Source organism: Dasypus novemcinctus, chromosome X (assembly GCF_030445035.2).
Source record: "Dasypus novemcinctus isolate mDasNov1 chromosome X, mDasNov1.1.hap2, whole genome shotgun sequence".
Taxonomy (NCBI): Eukaryota; Metazoa; Chordata; class Mammalia; order Cingulata; family Dasypodidae; genus Dasypus; species Dasypus novemcinctus.
Window position 1 is genome coordinate 182,290,910 of NC_080704.1, and position 17,779 is coordinate 182,308,688.

The 17,779-nt window shown below is 42.2% G+C and overlaps 1 protein-coding gene across 1 annotated transcript; it reads left to right on the plus strand.

The window, feature by feature from the left end:
- The first annotated feature begins 2,254 nt into the window (after nt 1-2,254).
- On the plus strand, nt 2,255-15,135 carry LOC101418759 (synaptonemal complex protein 3-like). Its single transcript, XM_058292157.2, has 9 exons — nt 2,255-2,982; nt 3,588-3,737; nt 4,220-4,289; nt 4,464-4,498; nt 8,986-9,103; nt 9,855-9,954; nt 11,801-11,899; nt 14,502-14,606; nt 14,733-15,135. Exons 2-9 carry the CDS (start codon nt 3,605-3,607, stop codon nt 14,784-14,786), a joined length of 714 nt encoding a protein of 237 aa, XP_058148140.1. The 5' UTR covers nt 2,255-2,982; nt 3,588-3,604; the 3' UTR covers nt 14,787-15,135.
- The last annotated feature ends 2,644 nt before the right edge of the window (nt 15,136-17,779 follow it).

Below are 17,779 nucleotides of genomic sequence, written 5' to 3' on the forward strand. Positions count from 1 at the left end.
TTCAGTTCAAGAACACAATCTTTTCCTTTGGGGGATTCAGAGAAGAATTTCAAACTGCCATAGCCTCACCAGAAACACCTTTAGCATCCACATGTCTACCAACAGTCTCTTCAGAGCAATCTAGGCCTTTCCTACTGAACGCCTGGTAGTTCTTTACTGAATCAAAAGGCCTTTCATAACTTTTTGTTGTTGTTGTTATTTCCACCAGCAGCAACTCCACTTTCCTGGTACCACAATCTGTTCAAGTTTGCTAAAGCTGCTCAGTCAGACACTGTAAAAGAGGTTGACTGCTAACGACAGGAATTTACTAGGTTACAAGTGTACAGTTTCAAGGCGGAGAAAAATGTCCCCATCAAGGCATCGTGGGGCGATGGCTTCTCCCTGAAGCCTGGCTGCTGGTGACCGTGGACTCCTCTGTCACATGGCAAGGCACATGGTGGGATCTGCTGCTCACTCATTTCTCTTCTGGGTCTTGTTGCCTTTGGCTCTTTGCTTCTGTGACTTTCTCTCTCCTTGTCTGAATTTCATACTCTTCTGTTTTGTAAATATTTATTTATTTATTTATTTCTCTCCCCTTCCCCCCCCACCCCGATTGTCTGTTCTCTGTGTCTATTTGCTGCATCTTCTTTGTCTGCTTCTGTTGTTGTCAGCAGCACGGGAATCTGTGTTTCTTTTTGTTGTATCATCTTGTTGTGTCAGCACTCCGTGTGTGCGGCACCATTCCTGGGAAGGATGCACTTTCTTTCACACTGCGTGGCTCTCCTTATGGGGCATACTCCTTGTGCATGGGGCTCCCCTACGCGGGACACACCCCCGCATGGTACAGCACGCCTTGCGCGCATCAGCACTACGCATGGGCCAGCTCCACATGGGTCAAGGAAGCCCAGGGTCTGAAGTGCGGACCTCCCATGTGGTAGACGGACGCCCTAACCACTGGGCCAAGTCCGCCGCCTGAATTCCATACTCTTCTAAAGAACTCCCGTAAGAAGACTAAGAACCCTCCTGAATGAGGTGGGCCACATCCTAAGTGAAGAGCCTATTCACCAAAAAGATCCTACTTACACTGGGCCTGCACGCCCAGGAAGGGATTAACTTTAAGAACATCCTTTTCCGGGGTCCACACAGCTTCACACCATCACACACGGGCTGGCATAAGCAATAGGTATTTATAAATATTAGCTTATGGTTCCAAGGAGAAATGAAATTCCAAATCGAGATGTCATCAAGGGGATGACTGCTTCCTTCCCAAATACAGTCATTCTGGTGCTGGCTGCTGGTGATCCTCGGCTCTTCCGTCACATGGCAAGGCACTTGGCGGCCTCTGCTGGCCTCTGACTTCTCCTCCTGGTTCTGTGGGTTTCAACTTCTGGCTGCTCGCTAGGTACCTTCCCCCACTCCACCCCCCCACAACTGCCTCCATTTCACTCTGTTGCTACAGGACTCCAGGAACAAGATTAAGGCCCATCCTGCCTGAGCTGGGACACACCTTCTTAACTGAAGGAACCCCCCAAAAGGTCCTACCTACAGTGGATTCCCCCCCACAGGAAAGGATTCGGTTGTCTGGGGCCCATACAGCTGGCAACCACCACAATCCGTGCCTGACAGCAGGCACAAAAAACAAACCTCACGGAAGAAACACTTAAGAATGAGAGCTAAAACATTCGTGAGGATGTAGAGAAGAAAGTGGTTATGGCCTCAGGGTGAAGCAGCATTTGTTCTAAGCAACTCAGGAAAAGCACGGCCGTGAGGCTCAATGTCTGGAATAGAGCAATTCCTCCTGTCAACCCAGGAGGAAGATCCACTGCCCCATTGAAAAAGGGCCAAGAGGAGAAAGAGCTCTTTTAAGGAAAAGCAAAGAATTCAAATGGCGGGTCAGCCTCAAAAGATGCCAGTCTTATTCGTGCTGGCAGAAATGTGGAAGAAGGTCCCACACAAGTACCACTGTACTGCCAGGAGACGGGCAAAACTAAGAAATCCGCTCCATGAGGTGCTGGTGCGTCTCTGTCGCCACGGGAACTCAATCTGCTGCTGGGAGGAGCACCAGAGAAGGAGTTGGCATCCGTGAGCCTGTGCCCTGGCAAGTCCAGGCCCACAGCCTGTGCGGAGCGCCAGCGCTCGTGCCGGAGGTGAGACTGTCCAGGGCAGCGTGGCTGATTAAGCAGCCCCCCCCCCCCCCCCCCCCCAGTTCCCGGGCGCCCGCGGCCGTGAGCCAGGAGGACCCAGCCGAGGCGCAGCCCCAGGACCGGCAGGCGGCAGTGGACAGGAAGCCGGCGGCCCAGCACAAGCCAGCCCGAGCCCCGCAGCCACCAGGGAGCGGCGGAGTGCGCGGGGAAGAGGCCGACACCAAGGAAGCTGGGAGCCACTGCTGAGGGACACGGCCCTCCTTGGTTTTCCCGCCAAGCTGAGAAAGCGGGAGAAGGGCGTGACCTCCACGCGAAACCCCGCACAGCGCCAGGCGCTGCCGGGCGGGGAGGGGGCCTGGCTGGACTTCCACGGGGCGTCGGGGAAGCTGGGCTCCCCACGTGGCGCGGGGGGCTCTTCGGGAGCCTGCCCTCCTTGCTAAGGTTCCGGGGCGGTAAGACGGAAAACTACTGGGCACGAGAACGCGCACAGCCACGGGCCCGAGCCCACCGGCGGCCGGGGAGGTGGGGGCCCCGCTCGCCGTCACCGCTCGCCGTCACCGCTCGCCGTCACCGCTCGCCGTCACCGCTCGCCGTCACCGCTCGCCGTCACCGCTCGCCGTCACCGCTCGCCGTCACCGCTCGCCGTCACCGCTCGCCGTCACCGCTCGCCGTCACCGCTCGCCGTCACCGCTCGCCGTCACCGCCAGGGGGCGGGGCTCCCGGGCCCCGCCTCGCGCCTGCGCGCTGCATCCACCAATCAGCGCCGCGCCCGCCTCAGCGTGGCTGGCTGTTTGGGGCCCGCCGAGTGGAGCGCCGCGCCTCAGGGGAGCGTCGCGCCTGAAGGAAGCCGCGGCCTCAGGTGAGGAGGGACGCGCGGCGGGGGGCGGCGGGGGGCGGCGGGGCGGCCCTCGCGTTCACCTCTTCAGGTGTGAGGAGGGAAAGCGGCTGCGCGGCGCGGGGGCGGCGGGGCGAGTCTTCCGCCCAGCCGGGGGCCTCTGAGGGGAAGGCGGGGCTCTCCGAGGGCCGGGCCGGGCCTGGGCGGCGGGGGCGAGGGGGCAGCCCGCGCGCTGGACGGCTCCCGCGAGGGCCTGAGCGGGCCTGAGCGCGGCCCCCTCCGGCCAGCCCCGGTCAGCCGGGCCGGGCTCCGGGGCGCCGCCTCGGCCTGTGGGCCCCGGCTCCCGCCGCGTCCGCCCTCCTGGGTGCAGGGGGTGCGCTCTGGCGCCCGCCGCTCGCGCCGTCGCTGCTCCCGGCCTGCTGGCGGCGGCCCTGCCCAAGCCGTGGGTCCCCGCGGCCCGAGGTGCAGCGGCCCGGCCCAGCGGCGACCCCGGGCGGGCGGGGCCGCGGGGAGCACGGCGCGGAGCTGGCCTTTAACGGAGAGAATCCGCCCTCGACGTCCTCGAGGGAAAGCTCCGATTTATTTCAAGCGTACGGGACTCTGGAGGTTTAAGAGATCTCTTTCTACAGCGAGGAAACGTCTGGGGATGGCGTCCCGTGGAAGAAAGCGTGTGAGGAAATCGGGGACGCCAGCCTGGGAGGAGGCGGCGACAGGAGCCCCTGACAGGAGGAGAGAAGATAGCACAGGCCCGAGGGGTGCAGGGAAGGATGGCCCCCAAGGTACGGTACGCCCCAGACCTTGGCAAATATGGCGCATCTGGCAGTGGCAAGTCTCCCACAGCCCCCTCGTTTTGAACCCACAACTTCTTACGCAAATACAACCGTATTCTTGGCAAAGGTTTCGTGTACTTTGCTCCTCCTTCGATTCTCGTGCCCCCTATCCGAGGGACGGAAGCTTTTGTAGCATCTCTTCTTGCCTTGTACAGGCCCCGTGATTTCTAAAATGTCTGCTTTACAATGCAGAGTTTACTAGGACAGTGACCTTGCAGTGACCTGCATGATTGCCTCTCCAAAGTGGTCCTGGACCCTGATTTAACCTCATCTGCCCGGCAGAGAAGGGATTCCGTTTATAGGGCGACTTGAAAACTTTTGGTTGGCGAAAAGCCTAAAAGACTCCACAGTGAAGATGTCCACCCCACCCAAAGTCACCAAAATAACCTACATAACTTAAAAATCTTTCATCTTGTTTATTCTCGATGCAGGAAAGACCCCAGGAGTTGATAAGCGTGGGGAAAAAACACCGCCTGCAGAAACAACTGAGGAAGCTGTGGGGTAATGTGTTTAAAGTAATTTTTGCCTGTCAGGTAAAGCACTTCAAGAAAAGGCTACTTTGATTCGTGTAACGGGTATTGTACTTAAAACACTTGGCTGGACTTATTTCTTCCAAAACAAGCTTAGTATTTCACGTGACCTTAATTAAAATATTTTCGCATAATTTCTTCACAGGGATGAAGTGAGAAGTATGTTGGAAAGATTGGGAGGTATGTTTTAGGAGATATTTGTATTTCAGGAAAATTGTTTTAAACCATATGACCTGTACGATGGGAAATGTCAGTCCATGGACTTCACGAATGTAATCCAATGCCTTGTTCTCGTGTATAGGATTTTACCTAAGTATTTAATGTGATGCAGCTTCATAGATTTCCTTACTTACGTTTTTAAATTGTTGATGTGAAGCGTGAGAAGGGCAGGTAAGAACCATGCTTTTATTATATGCACGTGTGAATTTAATGGACTGTGGGATATTAGAAAAATGGATGGGAAAATGTTCTGCCCTCTTTGTCTTCACAGAGTAAGTGATATACATTTGTTGTTTTTTTTATCAATTTTGTATTTTCTCAATTTCATTATTTTCTAATTTTAGAAAAATTATGTTCTTTTTGTTGGGGGAGGGTAGTATAAATTTGAACCTCCACGATAACTCTTGATTGTTATGTTTTCCATTAATAAACTATGTGGTAGACAACTAAAGACAGCTTTGCTGGCTAGTGAGAGACATAATCACGTCCAAAAATGCATCAGTTTTAAAATGCCACGCCAAATACCAGTTGCACTAACCGTGTTATGAGACAGTACTCTTGAAAAAAAAAGTCAGTTTTTGTGTTCTCTATATGGATCAGTCATACAGGCAAGTATTTTGGAAAGCTTTGCTCTATTTGGTGATGAAAAGGACTGCTTTTGTGAACTCTCTTGTAAATGGAGTACTTTGGAGGATGCTGGAAGTATAGAATGTTTGTTTAAGAGCACAACTATTGGAAAATAAGTACTGATGGAAGATCCATGACATACACTCATATTCGTAGCAATGCATTATTTGGGGAATGAAAAATTTATGAAATTCTGCAATGAGGGATACAAATGCATTATAAAAAAGCTCTGGTGCAAATCCCACATGGTCATGGTAAATCAAATCCATTTAATATGCTGTGAGATTTGTTTTGTTAGTGTTTATTCAAGGATTTTTGCATCTATGTTCATAAGAGAAATTGCTCTGTAGTTTTCTTTTCTTGTGATGCCCTTATCTGACTTTGGTATCTGAGTAACACTGGTCTCATAGAATGAGTTAATATTGCCCCCTCTTTGATTTTTTAGGAGAGTTTGAGAACAGCCAGTATTAATTCTCCTTGGAATTGTTGGAAGAATTCACAAGAGAAGCAGTCTGTTCCTCAACTTTTCTTTGTTGGGAGATTTTTTGATTACTGATTCAGTATCTGTCCTTGTTATAGGTCTGCTAAGATCCTCTGTTTCTTCTGAGTCAGTTTAGGAATTTGTCCATTTCACCGAAATTATCTTATTTGTTGGCATGCAATTGTTCATAGTGTTTTCTTATAATCCTTTTCATTTCTGTAAGATCAGTTTTAATTTCTGATAGTCATTTGCATTTCCTCTCTCACACTCCATTGCTCGCTCACTCGCTCTCTTTTTCGTCCTTTGTCAGTCTGGCTGAAAGTTTGTCACTTACATTAATCTTTACAAAGAACCAACTTTTGGTTTCATTGATTCTCTCAGCTGTTTCTCTGTTCTCTATTTTATTTATCTTCGCTCTAATCTTTATTATTTCCTTTCTTCTGCTAATATTAGATATTCTCTGCTTTAGTTCTGAAGATGTGAAGTGGGATGATTGAGTTGAGGTTGTTCTTCTATTCTAATGTGGGTGTTTACAACTATAAATGTCCCTTTGAGCACTACTTTTGCTGCACCCATAAGTTTTGGTATGTTGTGTTTTCATGTTCATTTGTCTCTTAGAATTTTCTGATTTCTTCTGTCATCCATTGGTTGTTTAAGAGTATGGTTTTTAGTTTCCAAATATATGTGACTTTTCTTTTGTTCCTTCTGTGAGGGATTTCTTGCTTTGGTCCTTTGTGTTCAGAAAAGTTGTATCTTACGAGTTCAGTTTATCGAGACTTGCTGCATGGCATAACGTACGGCCTAGCCTGGAGATTGATCCATCTGCCCCTGAGAAGAATATGTATTCTGCTGTTGCTGGGTGATGTTTTCTCTCTATATTAGGTCTGGTTGGTTTATCGTGTTGTTCACATCCTGTTTCCTTTCGATCATCCATATAGATGTTCTCTCCAGTATTGAAAGTGGTATATTGACGTCTCCAACTATTTTTGTAGAACTCTCCATTTTTTAATCCCTTCAGTTCTGTCAGTGTTTGCATCATGTATTTGGGGGCTCTGGTGTTAGGTGCACATATAATTATACTTCGTGTATTTTCTTGATTGATTGGCCCTTTACTGATATAAAATGTCATGTCCTTTTTTCTCTCTTGTAACCGTTCTTTACATAAAGCCTCTTTTTGTCTGATATTACTGTAGCTACCCTAGCTCTCTTTGCTTAAGTGCTTGCATGGAATGGTTTTGTTTGGATTTATTTTTCTCTCTCTCTCCTCTCACTTTCAACTGATGTGTGCCTTTGGGTCAAATGTGAGTCTTTTATAAACAGCATGTACTTGGATCATGCTTTTTAAACCCATTCTGCCAGTCTCTGCCCTTTGATTGGAGAGTTTAATTCATTTACATTCAAAGTAGTTGTTGATGAGGCAGATGCCATTTGTCATCTGCTTTTAGCAATTCTTAAACTTTTTTTGAGCGTCATTTACTCCTTTGCTGCCTTCTTTTGTGTTTCATTTACCTTTTGTAGTGAAACGTTTTGATTCCATTGTCATTTCCTTCTCTGTATAATCTTAGACATTTTCCTCATGGTTACTTTGAGGTTTACATTTAACATCGAAAGTCTGTAACAGTCTTGTTTGAATTGATATCAATCCAACTTTAGCAGCATACACAATTCCTGCTTTGAAACCCTTCCTTCCCACCTTTATGTTGTTCTTGTCACAAATTACATCTTTTTATTTTGCGTGCTTGTCCATTATTATTTCATACATATGTATGTATTTTTTGGTCATGGAAGAAAAATAGAGTGACAAGTCAAGAATACAAGCATACTGGCATTTTATATTGATCCATACAGTTATCTTTTCATGGATGTTTTTCTTTTCACATGGCTTCAAGTTACTGCCTAGTATACTTTTCTTTCTTCCTGAAGGGCCTCCATTTCTCATTCCTTGTAGGGTAGGTGTAGCAGTAACAGACTTCTTCAGCTTAGTTTGTCTGGGAATGTCTTGATTTCTCTTTGTTGTCTAAAGGACAGTTTTGCCCGATAAAGTATAGAAATCTTGGCTGATTGTGTTTGGTTTTGGTTTGGTTTGGTTTTTCTCTTTCACTACTTTCTGTATGTCATCCCACTGGTTTCTGGCCTTTGTGATTCCTGAGGAAAGATCGGCACTTAATCTTATTGAGGTTCCCTTGTACATGACAAATCACTTCCTTTTGCTTATTTAGGATATCTCTCTTTGTCTTTGGCCTTGGCAGTTTGACTGTAATGTGTCTCCATATGATACTCTTTGAGTTTATACTATGTGGAGTTTGTTGAGTTTCTTGGGCTGTGTCTGTTGATGTCTTTTGTCAAATTTGAAAGTTTCTGACCATTTTATATCTTCAGATATTCTTTCTGCCTCTGTCTCTTTCTCTTTCCTTTCTGCGACTCCTGTAACTGTAATCCATGTGTTGGTATACTTCATGGTGTTCCACAGGTCCCTTAGGCTTTGTTCGCTTTTGCTCCCCCATTATTTTTACTTTCTGCTCCTCAGACTGGATAATTTCCATTGTCCTTTTGTCAGGGTTGTGAATTCTTTCCTCGGTCTGGTCACATCTGCTCTTGAACTCCTATAGTAAGTGTTTCATTTAGTTATTTTGATCCTCAGCACCAGAGTGTCTATTTTGTACCTTCTAAAAGCTTCTCTCTTTTGAATTTCTACTTTTATTAACACGTCATTTTCCTGATGTTCTCTAGTTCTTTGTCCACGTTTTCCTTTAGATTGTCAAACTTACTTAGGAGAGCTGACTTAACATCTTTGATTTGTCATTCCAATGCATGGCCTCCCTCAGAGTTAGTTTCTGTTGCTTCATTTTTTTTCCTTAAATGGGACATCTCTTCCTATTTCTTTCTATGCCTTGTGATTTTTAAAAAATTGAATTCTGGACATTTGAATATTCTGATACATTATCTCTGGACATTAGATTCTCTCCTATCCCCAGTAATTGCTGGGTTTGTTTGCTTGTTTGCTTGCTTGGTTCTTTTATTATTATTGTTGTTGTTTTCTTTAATTATTAAAGGCTGTAGTGTAAGTTGACTCCATGTTGAGGCTCTCCCATTCCGAGCTTAGCCCAGCTTATCTCGAGCCTATAGGTCAGCCTGAGATAAACATTTAGGGTCTTTTTGGATCTTTCTAAGCATGCATCTCATACTGGGTCCGTCTTAGCTTTCTCTACCCCTGTCTGCACAAATACTCCTGCTTTCTTAATTCCACTCTCCCTCCACTCACACACAAAATAGATCCTTCTGCTTCTCCTGCTCTTGGGCGTCAACATTACATTTTAATGGATGTTTGTTATCGATATAGATGACATTACACAGTCTCTTCTTGCAAAGAGAAAAAGATTTGAAATGAAGAGCAATGCTTTGCTCAATACCAGTAACCAGAAAATTGAGCATGCTTGGAGAACACAACATCAGCAAAGGTAAGATTGTTGGTTTTTTAGAGCCACCACATTTGTATCATTTCTTAGTATCCTTGAGTGCAAGGAAAAATAGCTGTCTTCTTTTTTTGGCATCTTTAGTGGAAAATGTTTGTCTTGATTTTTTTCTACATGCAAATAATTCCACTACCCACCCGTTCTTTAGAGTGGTCAGTAGATAAAGTAACCTCCCCCGCCCCTTTTGATAACAAGTGAGTTTTCTTACTATAAAAGCAATTTGAAATCATTGTATAAAAGTAGTTTTTATATTTCAGCCGAATTGGGATAACTTTTCTTTTGTTCAAATTCTGTGTTGTCCCAAAGTAGGGAAAAAGTTAAGTGAAATATTCCTGTTTGGAAATCTTATATGATAAATAGATACATTATCCCCACTGAATCTGTTTAGCATATCAGAACCTGTATGCAGTTGAGTAAGAGAAAATGAAAACAGCATCTTCTCGTACATAAAATGAGTGTTTCTGAAACAGTTTTACCTATAATAAAACCCCTTTAGTTTTTGAGAGCTAAAGTTAATAGTATGAGAGATAGCTCCTCTATTAGCCTCTTAAGAAGAATAGTCTTGGAATCAGAATAAATTGTCCATTTGACTTCTCTATTTTCCCTAAGAAGATTTAAGCTAGTATTATTTCCTTCTTTTAAAGTATAAACTATGTCAGATCAACTTTGTTTTAAATGTGTTTACTTTTTCATATCATTATGAAATATGACCATGTTCACTATTAATGTTTTGCAGGGAGAATCTTAATTATGAATATTCTCAGCAGTTTTCGACTTTGTTTCATCAGTGGCATATAGATGTGCAGAAAGCTGGGGAGCAAGAAAAAAAACTAAAGGTTGGTATCAGGCTTAGCTTTATAAGCACTCTATTGTAACCAAGCCTCAAGTAAGAATAGAGAGCCTGGCCTTGTAGTAGACCCATGGAAGTGAGCCAGGTTCCACTTCCCGTTGTTGGCTATGTGTTTTTGCCCTGATGTCCATAAACCAGAGAAGTATAGGCATACACCATTCTCTTAAAAACCTGGTACTGGTTCAGCTTCATGTAGTCCCAGTAACATGAATTTGCAAAGTGACAAAACAGGGATTCTTACTCGTTTGTTTAATGAAGCCCAGGGGGACACATCAGCTTCAGGATTAGATGGATGGGGGGTAGAGAAAGGTTGGTCATGCAGTGTCTGCATCCTTAGGCCCACTCAGTATGGCAATCAAGACAAGTTCCTGCAGTCTTACACTTACTACCAGTTGGAAAGAGGCGGGGTAATTGCTGAGCAAAGTTCTTGAGAACAGATGGACCCTAGTGGTCAGGTGAAGAATTTGGCCTTAGCAAGGAAGGGTAGTTCACCCATAAATATAGGAGAGAAGGCAGAGTGTATGAGCACATGCGGACATGAAATAGTTAAATCATCAGGAAAGAGTAAAGCTGGGTGGAGGAGGTGCTTCTTCTAGAGGACATTGGAGAAGGTATTAAATAGATTCCTCAGGGTGGGCCAGTGAATGAACAAGGGAAAGATAGTTGCCAAGTAGCATTAAGGGTCCAGTTTAGGTTAGTGATACTAGCAGTCATGAATATACAGTGAGACTAGTTGGAATGGCTGTGGCAGTCTAGCTGGAGAGTTGGATTTTCCAGGGCTGGGGTTTAGCCAGGCAAGTGTGAGAAAGTGGAAAGGGGGCAAGGTATATGTGCAAGGAGGGTCGTTATAATTTTTGACCTGGGACTTAAGTTGAGAAGAAGGAAAGTGAGGGCATGGGGGTACACAAAGGGGGAGGTGAAAAGTTCTAGGATCCATGGGTTTTAGGTCTTGATCCTTTATTGAGCTGTAGCACTAAAGTGAGTGAGCTTAGAAAGGTAGGGCATAGTGGTAGAATAGTGGGATGTATGGAAAAATATAATGGTTAATAGCCTAGACTCTGGCACCTTGCTGTTTGCCATCCAATTCTGGTATGCTCCGTTGCTAGCTATGAAACCACAGTTGAATTATTACTATGCCTTGGTGTCCTCATCAGTAAAAGGAGATAATAAGAGTACCTGTATCATCAGCTTATTTTGACGATTAAATTAGTTCATCTGCAATAAGTGTATTGGAAATGGTTCAGACAAGTTGCTATGATGTAAGTCTTTGCTTTGTAAATACTACATACATGTTACAGTTATTGGTAATGACAGAATCTGGAGAATGGCTGTAACTGAGTGGCTAAAGTAGCTGGGAGGACCAAATCATTTCTGGAGAGAGTGGGTCAGGAAACTGAAGGGCCAGCATTATTGGAAGGATAATCTGTGTGGGTATTGAAATCACCAAGAATTAAGACGTTTCCAAAATTGAAAGAGTATTTACTACTAAAATACCGTCCAATAAGGCTATTATATTGTTTTTGTTGCCTGTTTGCAGTGAATGCAGAATTTTCATAGGATTATACGTGGCTATTGCAATCACCAAGAATTGACATAAGTTTTTCATATTCTTAAGAAACAACATTTCCTACTCAGTGAGTGCTAGATAGGAACATTATATTGCTTTTATATATTTGCGGTGAACAAAAAATATTTAAACTTAGTCACCATAGTTTTTCCAACAGAAAACATTAAAAACTTTGGTTTTCAAACTATTCTTTTTAAGCTTAACTTTTGCTAAATTTTAAATTTTACCCCCAATTTCTTAACACAGCTTTGTTTTGTATTTGTAGGATGTGATTCGACAGCAACAAAAGATTTTTCAGCAATCTAGAATTATTCAGAGCCAGAGACTGAAAGCGTTTGAGAAGTTGCATGAGCAGTTCATGAAGGTCTGTTGCATTTGATAACACGGACATTTCTCGTAAAACATAGATGTATACATGGAAGTAGAATTTCCTTTTTCTCTTTCTGAATTTATGGGGGAAAACCATCTTGGTTATACATTTTCAATTCGTTACCATTTTCTTTTTTGTATTCATTGTGCCTGATTTAACATAAATGCTAACTTTATTTTTGTATTTGGAATCCGTTGATGGTTTTGTGGGAGTTACTCGAAAGAGGAAATGATGAATTGCGATCTTTACCTGCAAATAAACATACATATCATGCACAAAACCAATACTTCATTGTCAGTTTAATCATAGTTTTCTGTTCACCTTTCAGTTTTTCAGGAGAATAGTGGTAAATACATAGTTGAAAACAGTAAGTCTGTAACTCATTTCTCAATGGTTGATTGTCTTTGTATCACCAATGTTTGTTAAGTAGGAAGTATGTGAATGTAACGAGCCAATCTCTCTTTTCTTTTCAAGTGTATTATATGAGTGTTTTATGTCACATGACTATAAATGTCTCTAGAGGTCAATTTAGAATCATAAAAGATGGCCCAGGCTATAATAGAATGAAAAAGCCAGCAGAGGATTAACATTCTGTGGATTGAGAATTACCTACTGGCATGTTTCACACATTAGCACATTGTGGTCAGTGACATTGACCTCACATTCATGCAGATATATGCTTATTTTTTAGTAAATATTCATAGAAGTCAGTAGGATCCTGTATTTACCCCTTTTCTTATTGTTGTCAGGGACTGCTTTTAGATAATCTTGTTCAACTACATGTGAAAATTGTCACTCTCCTAAGCTAATTAGGATGGTTAAATAAACTAGCAAAGTAGTTTTAAAATAAATATCATTTGAAGGGCTTTAAAATAATATATATCTCTCTGTCTCTTTCTGTTTCTGTCTCTCTTTCTCTCTCTCACACACACACACACAGGTTGTTTCCTAGTAGAGAACTTGTTGGCTCTCCCCATTGCTCTCTGAGAACCAATTATTAATTGGTATGATGTTTTGACAAAGTACTAGAAAAGTTACCTTCTACATGTTGTCACTGAATGTGACCATGTAAGGTAGAAATTTGGGTATTATCTTTTGACTCCTCCATTCTCCCTGTCTGTTACATCCAGTTACCACCAGGCTAGGCAATTTGTTATACCTTTGCAGTGGTTCTTCATTTTCTTTCTTTCTTTTAATTCCCACTGCTGCTGCCCTAGTTCAGTACCTCATCATTCCTTGATTATATACTATTAAAACCCTTAACTGATTTCTCTACTCTCCAATCCATCTGTCATAGGTCTGCCCTATCACCTTTCTAAACAATATCTCTCCCTTCTGAAAAAACCCTCAGGAGCCTTCCCATTGTAAATCCTTTGGTTTTCAAGGTTCCTCCCATAATAATATGGCCCCCTTTTAAAGCTTCATGTACTACATTCTTACTTTACTCCCACCCTTCCAGTTTAAGTGCTTTCTCCGAACTAACTTACCAATACTTCCCTGACTTTGCTTATGCTCTTCTCCTAGCATACCATTTTTTCTCACTTTATTTTTTTTAAATGTTACCTTCAAAAAAATGAGGTCCCCATATACCCTCTACCCCCCTCACCCCACTCCTCCCACATCAACAACCTCTTTCATCATCATGGGACATTCACTGCATTTGGTGGATACATTTTGGAGCACTGTTGCACCACATGGATAATGGTTTACATTGTAGTTTACACTCTCCCCCGTCCACCCAGTGGGCCATGGCAGGACATACAGTGTCCAGCATCAGTCCCTGCAGTACCACCCAGGACAACTCCAAGTTCTTAAAATGCCCCCAACTCATATCTCTTCTTCCCTCTCCCTACCCTCAGCAGCTACTGTGGCCATTTTAATCCCATTTCCTTTACCTATTTTAGTTCTTTTGCCAACTAAATCAGAATTCTTTTCCATCTTTCGTCACATAGCCACAGATCCATTTACATACCTATCAAAAACTTTCCTGTTATTTTTGATTGTAAGTGCCCTTGTCTCACTGGCATAAGGGTGAGATCAGGTTTTCTTTTTAATTCAACCACAGCACTTAACACAGTGTTGTTTTTTTATAGTAGGCCCTAGGGCACCAGTGTTTTTGAATGAATAGTAAAGATTTAAAACTTACCATTTCTCATTACTTGAAGAGTTCATATCACAGATCATTTTATTCCCTCTAATGAAATCCTATTAGATTGACTGTTAGTCATAATAAGCAGGTTGTTGCCTTGTGTTTAGAAAGCTAATTAGAGGTTTTCAAAATTATGGCAGTTACTGATTTTGAGCATCCAGTCCCCCACCCCTACCCCCTTGACCTTAACAGTTCATGAACCCATTGTTTTTCACACCCTGTACAACAGTTGGGCTGCCTGTAATCTTTGACCCAAATGTGACATTTATTTCTTTAGTGGGCATTTTAGTCTTCAAGTATTATTTAGAATATTTTTTAATTTGGAATAAGTAATGAACTTCGTTTGACTATTTTTAAAGTTCGTGCTTTGGAAATTTAATCATACACCTTTGGAATTTGAGAGGAAAAGAGGTTGTAGGTAACTGAACTAGACTTTTTTTGTTTTAGAGTATCGAGGACATGGAGAGGAGTCATGAAAATCTTTGTGCTGAGGCATACAGAGAACGTAAAGAAGAAATGGCTCTGTTACAAAAGACAATATGGATGGAAACCGTAAGTACATTTATTTAACGTTGAAAACTACAGATTAATGTAAGCATTGAAATATTTTAGTTGGAAAAATATGCATAACACATCTAAATATTAAGCAAATGTTTAATATCTCCTTTCATGTAACAGCAAAAGCAAGAGATGGCACTTCTTCAACTGTATCTTCAATCCCTGTTACTCTAGAGATGGCAGTTGTTCAGAAGTCTCTTCGATCCCTTTCATTCTGAGCTCATTGAAGAAAGAAGTTGAAACTATGTTACATGTCTTGTTACAATAGCATTAGCTACTGTTAAACCACATTATAGTGATTTGGAAATTCTTCTTTAAAATACTGCATCTTGTTAACCGTTTCCTTGTTTCTTAACTGCAAAATCGCCTTTCTGTTGTCATACTCCAAATAATACCCAAACAGTTATGTAAGTACCAGCAATTCTAAAGTCATATGGGTCATGAAATTTTTCTCCATAATACTGTCAAGTGACTTTTAGCAATAAAGATTGTGGCTTTTAGCAATAAAAAATATTTAATTTTAGGTTTGGGTCTCATTGTATCTGTATGAGTCACAATAGGTTAAAAACACAGGCACAGAAGGGTAAATTATCTTCCCTGGGTGTGTGTGTTGGGGGGAAAGAATGCCAAATCTCTTTTATATGTACTTCCTTTTAATATATTCGTTATGTTAGAAAGCCAATTTCAATGAAAATAAGATTTCAACGAAAAACTGTTCTGTTGACTTATAAAACTTATTAAAAGCAGCTTAAGTTTTTTGTTGTGGAATAAATTAGACTGCTTAATATTGTTGACAACTAAGTAGGACATATAAATATCAGTTCTGAGACATGCATTACGAATATGCCATTTCTACAAAGACATCAAAATTTGATTTAGCAGGCCTCACCATTGGACCCTAGTATAGGTGGAGTAACCAATAACACTGGTGCCCATCCCCTTTGCATAGGTGGGGTAACCAGTAACAGCTGGGACATGTCCAAAGCAAGCTCTAAGCTCTGTTCTTTCCCCCATTTCCCAAATAAATTCTTTTTCCTGGCCTAAAAAAAAAATCTTTTTTTCATTTGATAGGGTTGGTCCAATATTGATTGACACATACACTTAGCATTGATTAAAAGTATTTCATTTTTATTGTATAAACTTAATTGCTTTTGGTTTAAGTATTTCAGATCTATCTATAGAGATAAATTGCCTAGAATGTTTTGCTTTCCAAGTTATAATATTGTGTGTTTACAAAGTTTCATTTTATATCCATCTCCAAAGTTGAATAATTCTTGTACCTTTCATAATGTGCATTTTTATTTATACCCCCCATGGGGATTAGTTTCACCACCTCTGCAAGGACATGGTTAAATGATTTATTGAAGCTCATCTGTTCTTGCTTCAGAGCAGAAATAGCTCTGTCCTTGCTTATCTCTGCACAAGGTATCTATTTTCGCTTGGAGTTTGAAAACAGCTTCCTCTTGCCCTTTCTGCTGTTAGATAGCATGTGAATCTAGAGACAAGGTTTCTTATTCGAAGACTAAACATCCTTGAGAAATTTAACTTTAACAACAGCCCTTGGCCAAACCCAAAGATACATGATATATAAGCAAGAGAAATAAACCAATCAGAGCCCTCCCTGGATATGAATTTTGGTGTGCAAGTCTTTCATTCCCGCGGCAATTGGTGCCCAAACATGGGTCAGCTGATTTTCCCGCTAGCAGAGGGTAATTTTTCAGGAGGGCCCCTGGGAACAGCCCAGGGTAAGTACAGTCCAGCCATGCATCGCTGCCAGTGATCCCAGCAGCCCTTGAGGTAAGCTGCTCACTGGGTTCAGTCATAGAAACATGTCTGCAGAGTGAAATTGGTCCAGACTACACATCCTGCACAGACAGGCCATCAGTGGCCCTGAGAGAGGTAAGCTGACCACGGATGCTAGTATAACATGGGAAATACCTTATCAGAGAAACAGGAGATCTATCTCCACACTTTACAACCACTATTGAAAGTAGCTAAATGTAAAGTGAAAGAAGAACAAATTATTACATTGCTTCGAACAGTACAGATTTTTTGTCTGTACTTACTGACAAGGGAACCTTAGATTTTGAATTATGGGAACTCTAGACCTAGAATTGAGGCAAACTGTAAACTTTATGTTTCTGTTAGTGTGCTATAATTATTTTTGTGTTTGTTCGATATCAGTATATATTTTAATACCTCCGGATGGTAATATAAATTAATAAAATTTCCTAAAGGAGCTTTATTCAAGTGAAACGGATTTGGCTCAACTGATAGAACATCTGCCTACCCTATAGGAGGCTCAGGGTTAAAACCCAGGGCCTTTTGACCGGTGGGGTGAGCTGGCCCATGTGCAGTGCTGATGTACACAAGGGTGTCCCCCACGTAAGGGAGCCCCACGCACAAAGAGTGTGCCCCCATAAGGAGAACTGTCCAGGGTGAAAAAGCGCAGCCTGCCCAGGAGCGGTGCTGCACACATGGAGAGCTGACGCAGCAAGATGATGCAACAAAAAGAGACACTGATTCCCGTGCCACTCGCTGACAAGAATGCAGACAGATGCAGAAGAACACACAGTGAATGGACACAGAGAGCAGACAATGGGGGTGGGGGGTGGAGAGAAATAAATCAATAAATCTTAAAAAAAGCTATTCAAATGGCCTAAAAGTAAATAAGTGCTTATATTAATGCATAAGTATAAACACCAATAAGATCTCTACAATGGTAAAAAATTTTAAATCTTGATTACTGAAATTACTACAAATTTCTTCACAAAAAATAGTTCTTGCCTAAATTGAAATAGTTTATTTTTCTTCACAGGATAAAATGAAGAATGTAAAACTTATATGAATATTTAAACAGGTAAAAAGTTTGTGGGAATGCTAACTGAAATATAATAAGTTAGTTTAAAAAAGTGTGTTTTGTCCTCAAATAAAATGGCTAGTTTTCATAAAATCAAAATGGAAATATGCAAGACAAAACTTACATGCATATGTCAAGTTGTAAAAAGTATTGTGGTAGCATTCAGTGAGAGAATGTGTTCTGTGAAGGTAAAATTTGTCTTAAGATAAAGTAATTATAATGGTTATAAGTAATTATAAGAAGTTTATGAAAGCATTGTTTGAATTGAAGTGTTTAAATAGCTCATTCAAAGAAGTCATTATTAAAC